This window comes from Orycteropus afer, unplaced genomic scaffold, assembly GCF_000298275.1.
Source record: "Orycteropus afer afer isolate SDZICR_OR568_19922 unplaced genomic scaffold, OryAfe1.0 scaffold00709, whole genome shotgun sequence".
In the NCBI taxonomy this organism is placed as follows: domain Eukaryota; kingdom Metazoa; phylum Chordata; class Mammalia; order Tubulidentata; family Orycteropodidae; genus Orycteropus; species Orycteropus afer.
This window is the reverse complement of record NW_006922296.1, coordinates 429,574-437,160: the sequence shown is the minus strand read 5'-3', so window position 1 is coordinate 437,160 and position 7,587 is coordinate 429,574. Positions and strand designations below refer to the sequence as shown.

Below are 7,587 nucleotides of genomic sequence, written 5' to 3'. Positions count from 1 at the left end.
GCCCCCTATCTTAACTTTTCAGAGTACAGTCTACAGTTAACACGTTAAGAACTACTTAACATGTGTCTTTTCAGGGGGCCTTTATTCTGATCACTTCTTATTGAATTGAAACATGCTGTTACAGGGACCAGTGACATACAGGGATGTTCTTGTGGAATTCACCCAGGAAGAGTGGCAATTACTAAACCCTGCTCAGAAGACCCTGTACAGGGATGTGATGCTGGAAAACTATAGTCACCTCGTATCAGTGGGTGAGGAAAACTTCCCCATATGTAACTCCCAGAATATATTTTCTTTCCCAATTGCTAGAGCGTATGAGGCCCTTATAAGTTTGAGTGATCAAAACCAAAATCAAAACCAAACCCATTGCCATCAAGTCGATTCTGACTCATAGCGACCCCCATTGGGTTTCTGAGGTGGTAAATCTTTATGGAAGTAGATTACCCAGACTTGCTTCTGCAGAGTGGCTGGTGGGCTTGATCCACCAACCTTCTGGTTAGCAGTCAAATACCTTAGACACTGTGCTACCAGAGCTCCTTGGGTTGAATGATAGTTGCTTTTTGGTGTAAAAGTTGATGAAACCATTTTGGATTCATATTCAGAAAAAAAAAAAAAAAAACTATGAATTCATATTCAGAAAAAAACTTACATCTCTGCCTATTGAAGGAATCTAAATTTGCCAAATATATGTGGGACTTCATTGTTCTTCTCCTGAACTGTACTTCCTTATTTAGAGACTGCAAAATCTCTGAATTCCAAGCAATTTGTAACATTTTATCTTTTCTATTAATAGGTTATTGTGTGACTAAGCCAAATAAGGTCTTCAGGTTGAAGCAAGGAAAAGAGCCATGGATATTAGAAGTAGAATTTCCACGTCAGGGCTACCCTGGTGAGTTAGAAGAAATTATGTCCCATGTTATTAGTGAGGTAGTTGGAACCTTTTGGAAATTTTTCAGGAATCTCTTTTTAAATTCTTTATGCTTCTAGAACTGATTGAGGGACACTTGATCTTGTATATGAAAGAGTCCTAAATCATATCTTGTTTTCATTTTCTCTGCCTAAATTCCTTCTTTTGCTTGACATTTTAAAAACAGATTTAATTCTCTTTCCTATATGCAAAACCTAATCCTTGTCTAACCTTGTCTTAGATTTTTATTTTGATTTTTTCTCTAGAATTCCCAGTTACTCACACCCTACCATTGGAGTATACTACTTTAATCTTAAAGTGATTATAAATCTAGCTTATATATTTTTTTCCAAATGCTATTTCCTTCTTTCATTAACATTGAAATTCCTCAGACTTATTTTTAGCACGTTTTAACTTCCTTTTCTGTCTTTTAATTCTGAAATGAGATTATAAATCATTGTGTTTCTCAACAGTTTATTATTTCGGAGTTGATACTTCTTTTTAGATGATGTTTGCCCTTCACATGAAGTACTGGTTATCCTTTCTAAAATCTATTACTGCACCTCATTTGGAGTGTTACAACACTAAGATAGGTCACTCTGCTTTGTTAAATGCTTTTCATATATTTTCTGACTTGTGCACTGCTGTGCTCCCAGGGCCAGGAATGATGTCTGGTACATATTGGTTGCTTACTAAATGCTTGTTAAAATAATATTTTTATTCACAATAGACAGACAATCTGCTTTCTGCTCTGTACTCTTTAGAATTACTCCTACAGGAGCATATCCGTTTTCATGATACAAGGCATTAGTTTTTTGCTGAGAACTTCTAAAATGGACATTTCCAGCATTTTTGTCCTGCTTATATTCCAGTCTCATATTTTATCATCCATCTTACAGGACAGTTCCATTGATCTCCACTCCATTCTTAAGGTCGGAAACTAATTCTTAATTTAAATTAAGTGGTTGTCTAATTCAGAAAAGTTATATTGCCATTAACATGTCATGATAAACTTATATTGTAAGAAATTACAATATAAATTTAAATCAATTTTCTGTTAAAAGCCAGTCTGGTCCTCTTTTGTCTACTGTAACTTATTTATCCTTGTGGCCCTAAAACTCATGCCAATCTACATTTTAACCACTCTGGTAAATGTCTTTCATGAATGGGATTTTCTTTCACGTATATACAAATTAACTTTGCACAAGTCATTATTAAGTGACCTTTTTATGTGTTCCTCATAAATGCCATGAAATTTCAACCACAGATCTCTGCTTGTAATTGGTCACTTTCTTTCAAGCACTTAAAGGCAAATAAACATGAGGGTCAGTAAAGGTTCTAGAATGATGTTGAATGATCTTTAAAGATCACAAAATAAATTGGAAGCATAAACGTATTAATGAAGTTATGAAAACAGAATTAGAGACTAGTGTTGAGTCAAGGTTAGCAGTGCTTTGGAGGTATAGCATTTAATGGTCAGGATAAGTTCAATATTAAAATATATGGTAGTACAACTGCGACTTCAGTCCTCCTTTTTTTTTTTTTTTTTTTTGTAATAAGTGTTTCTGGGTCATCCTGTCCCAGTAAAAATTAAGCGAACTAGACAGAGAGCAAAAACCTAAGCATAGAACTATTCCTGTAAGTATAAGGAAATTAATATTCCAAGAAAGTCACTTTTGTGTTGACATCTAGATTGTTGTGGATATTTATAGTCTATTAACTGTTAAGAATCCTAAAATATAATCTAGGTTTGTGGTGATAAGGACCTATACTCTAGCTTCTTTATCCAGTGATAAAGTGAATTATAAAATGAATGATAGTAGTTTTTATTTCAGGGGTTAAATTTGATGAATCCATTTGGGATTCAAACTCAGAAAAAAAAATACGAATTCATATTTAGGGAAGAAAAGTTGCAAAAAAAAAAAAACTCTTTTCCTTGATAGTACTCCTAAACCCATCTGTCTAGTAACTTTTCTTATTGCCTTACTTATTGTTCATTGTCCTTAATGGGCTCACAGTCTTCTCTCATTCTTGTTCAGCAGCACTTTGAATATCTTTGGTTCTCTGCTCCTCATGCTTTGTTTTTATCATAACTTTCTCCTCTAACTTTTGAAAGTCATATTTGTAAAATATCAGAGGTATTTGGTTTTAAGTTTTTTTCTCTGTTTCTACAGCATTGTTGGTTATGCTTTTCCAAACCAGTGGGATAGACAAAATTTACACTTGAGAGTTCCTTCATTTTGGGAAATTGGTCTGAAGCCTAAAATAAATCCTAAGACCATAATAGTGTGTTAATATTTTATACAGTATTAAATTGTGGATTCCTTTATAGGGGACCTGTGGGATATTGATGACCTAGGAGCAAAGTACCAAAAAAACCAAGCTGAAAATTCAAGGCAAGTTCAAGAATTAATTTTTATGATTAGAAGATTTGCAAGAAAGTGTCCTGATGAAGGTACCGGGATTGGGAGAGAACTAGGTTCATAATAAATGTGAGAAAACCACACTGCACTGTGAATGCCAAAGAATGTAATTAAGGATACAGGACCAGGATTCAAACTTTGAAGCAGGTTTTTAACTCTTCTGAATTCTCCAACAAAGGAGGCTTTAGTAGACAAAGCAGAGGTCAGGTAGTTGAGAGATCAGTGAAAATAATGCAAGTTTAGGGTTCATTCTACCAAATGTTAAATCGCAATTTATATTAGAGAGCTTACACAGTGGAGAAACTCTATAACTCTAAAGAATATTGGAAAAATCTCTAGAAATTTGTCCTGAGAGTTATTCTGAGTATAAAAACAACAGGCAGAAAAAAAGTCTTACAAATATAATGAATTTGTAAAATTTTTCTCTAGGAATGGCAAACTCTCAAAACATCAGAAAACTCATACAAGAGAGAAAACCTGTGAATATAATGAACGTGGAAAGTCCCTTGTGGTACATCCACATTCAGAGGACAAACCATGTGAATGCAGGAAATCTTTCTCTAGGAATGAAGATGTCACAATACATCAGAAAATTCACACTAGAAAGAAAACCTACGAATGTAAAGAATGTGAGAAAACCTTCTACCACCTGTCATCTCTCAGTAGACATTTGAGAACTCATGTAGGGGAGAAACCCTATGAATGTAATCAGTGTGAGAAAGCATTCTACCAGAAGCCACACCTCATGGAACATCAGAAAACACACACAGGGGAGAAACCTTATGAATGTAAGGAATGTGGGAAGTTCTTCTATGTGAAGGCATACCTTATTGTACATCAGAAGATACACACTGGGGAGAAACCCTATGAATGTAAGGAATGCAAGAAAGCCTTTTCCCAGAAGTCACACCTCACAGTACATCAGAGAACACACACAGGAGAGAAACCCTATAAATGTAAGGAATGTGGAAAATCCTTCTCTAGGAATACACACCTCAAAACCCATCAGAGAACTCACACAGGAGAAAAACCCTATGAATGTAGTGAATGTAAAAAATCCTTCTACCAGAAGTCAGCCCTGACAGTACATCAGCGAACTCACACAGGAGAGAGACCTTTTGAATGTAATAAATGTGGAAAAAACTTTTATTATAAATCAGACCTCACTAAACATCAGAGAAAACACACAGGTGAGAAGCCTTATGAATGTCAGGAATGTGGTAAATCATTCTCTGTGAATTCAGTCCTTAGATTACATCAGAGGACTCACACAGGGGAGAAACCCTATGAATGTAATGAATGTAGGAAATGCTTCTCTCAGAAGTCACATTTTATCATACATCAGAGAAAGCACACAGGAGAAAAACCCTATGAATGTGAGGAGTGTGGGAAAACCTTTATCCAGAGGTCAAAACTCACAGTACATCAAAAGACACACAGAGGGGAAAAACTATTATGAATTAAGAAATTCATCCAGTCTGAATTCATTCTTCTGAATAACCAGATAATCTACACAAGAGATAAACCTGGTAAATAATGTGGGGAAAATTTTCAACCACAATCTTTAAGCAAACAGAAAAATTTTGTGAATTTATAAAGGAGAAATTTTACTATATGTCAGACTTTACTAAGTATCAGAAAACGTGAATGGCAAAATGCTGCAAATGTAAAACATGAGAGAAATCTTTCTTTCAGAAGTCAAGCCTTATTATGCAGCACAGATATCAAACAGGAGAGAGATCCTACCAGTAAAGTGAATGTCAGAAAACTTTCATTTAGGTCAGCCATTGCTAAACATCCAAGAGCTCACCTGGGTGACAAAATCCTTTCAGTATTCTGAGGACTCAGAAATCTTTTTTACACAAGTCAGAATCATAGAGAGCTCAAGGGAGATAAATGCAAAGATTGTGGAAAATATAGAAGCCTTGATCAAGAACTGGTATTTCATTGAATGTCAGATTATTGATACTGGGATGAAGCCTTTATAGATATTTTAAATATGTGAAAGCTTTTTAACAAAAATTCAAAGAAAATATGTGCTGACGAAAAGACTTACACTAGAAGTTATGTTGAAGATCTGATTCTAAGTTTTTCTTTTATTAAAGAAACTTGCAAGTGTCTAGGTAAATGAAGCTTTTTATAAAATACAAGTAAACTGAGCAATCAGGCAACAACATTTAGCACAGGTGAAGAGTTCTTTAGTATGTAGCACTTATGTGTATATGAAAATGTGTTAAATTATATGTTTGATATGCATGTAAACCCAACCATAATTGTACAAAGGAAATGTAAATTTTAACTATTAGGTGTATGAAGATACTTCATATTAAATCTCAGCAGTGACTCGTTAATATTAAATATGTATTTTAAGTGTAATACTCTTTTAAAATCATAAAGCATTTTTTTCTCTTATTTCCTGTAGAATAAATGGATTCAGACATTAATCTTTAAAAAGATTCTGAATTAATCTTTAAAAAGGAAGCTATAAATATACTTTTGTAAAATTGCCAACTGCCTCATGGTCAACTAAATTTTGCATGAGGGACACTTTTATTTATAGCAAAAGCTTGAGTTATACCTTCATATGCTGGTAAAAACAATAATATCTATTGCACACTACAGAATAAAATTAAATAGTGGTGTGTAAGGACATATCATTGTAATGTTGATGATTTAGCAGGGTGCAGAGCTATCCACCATTGTATTTACTATAAGATTCTGAAATGGTTTTTACTCTCTTTTTTTAACTAGTGTAAGAAACATGGCATAGTGGGTAAGAGTGTGACTCTGGACTCCTGCCTAAGTTCAAATCCCTGTATGGGGCATAACACTTAACCTCTCTGTACCTCAGTTTCTTTTTCTGTAAAAGTAATAATAGTAACCACAATCTAGATGTTTTGAGAACTAAATGGTTTAATATTTTTTTTAAAAAATGCATTTTTCTTGAAATATAATTTATGTACAGTGAAATACACAAAACTAAAGTGACATGGATCAATGCATTTTTTTTTCAGTGTTCCTCCCCTCCCGTCCAACCTCTGGCAACCAACAAAGAAAGTTTCCCTCCATATATAAACCTTTCCTTGACCCTCCACAACAACGAACTAATACTATATTTGTCCTTCTGTGACTGACTTATGTCACTCAGCATAATGTCCTCCAGGTTCATCCATAGTAAGTGGTATTTTGCAGACTCTACATTATTCTTTAGTGCTGCATAGCATTCCATTATGTGTATGTACCATGGTTTGGTCATCCACTCTTCCGCTATAAATCTTAGAGATAACTCCCTTGGCAGATATGTAATTATCAGCAAATATGAATTTGTTGCTGTCATTTTTGTTATGTGCTTTTTGGTGGTGTTGATTTCTTTGTTCCATATAATTTTCTATGCTAAGCTTGTTTTGTTTATGAATTGTGTCATCACTTCCTTCATTGCTGCTGTTTTAGTATTTGCTGAATATTTATGCTGGTCCTGTTTTTTAATGTGAAGGTTTATCCCTTTTTTTTGAGGTTACCCTGTCATTTATAGTTTTCATCCCAAGTTTAGAACAATCCGTTGTATCTTATAGTTGTCTTGACTTCTCTACCATCTAGAAGTTCTGTAACGACACAGTTGTTTCCCTCTTTTTGGTTTGTAGTTGTCCTAAATTGTCAATTGATGTCTCTGGTTCCCTATTTTCAATCCTGTAGGCTTATTTACGTGAAATACTTCCATATCTGGGTTGGTTTTCTAGGTTATATCATCATGTGTGTGCGGTCAGTTGTTGTTGGCTGTTGTTACTTCTCTGCCCAAAGGGCTCCCTTTAGCATCTCTTGTAAGATTGGTCTGGTTTTAACAAATTTCCTTATTTTCTGCTTATCTTAAAATGTCCTAATCTCACCATCATATTTGAGGAACAATTTTGCTGGCTACATAATTCTTGGTTGGACATTTTTCTTTTTCAGGATTTTATTTTTACCATCCATTGTCTTCTCACCTGCATGGTTTCTGCCGAGAAATCTGAGCTTAGTCTTATTGGTTGCCGCTTGTAAGTAACTTTTTGTTTTTCCTGTGCTGCTCTCATGATTCTTTCTTTGTCTTTGGTTTGGTAAGTTTGATGATGATATGTCTTGGTGTTTTTCTTTTGGGGTCTATCCTGTTTGGGGTGTGTTAGACTTCCTGAATGGATATATTCTTATCTTTCATCGTACCAGGAAAGTTCTATTCCAACAAATCTTTGACAATTTTCTCAGTGGTTTTATTTTTCTCTTCCT

The 7,587-nt window shown here is 34.5% G+C and overlaps 1 protein-coding gene across 1 annotated transcript; it reads left to right on the top strand.

The window, feature by feature from the left end:
• The first annotated feature begins 217 nt into the window (after nucleotides 1-217).
• ZNF25 (zinc finger protein 25) lies at nucleotides 218-4,789 on the top strand. Its single transcript, XM_007957121.2, has 4 exons — nucleotides 218-251; nucleotides 794-889; nucleotides 3,240-3,303; nucleotides 3,760-4,789. The coding sequence occupies exons 1-4, from the start codon at nucleotides 218-220 to the stop codon at nucleotides 4,787-4,789; spliced, it is 1,224 nt and encodes a 407-aa protein (XP_007955312.2).
• Nucleotides 4,790-7,587: the final 2,798 nt, after the last annotated feature.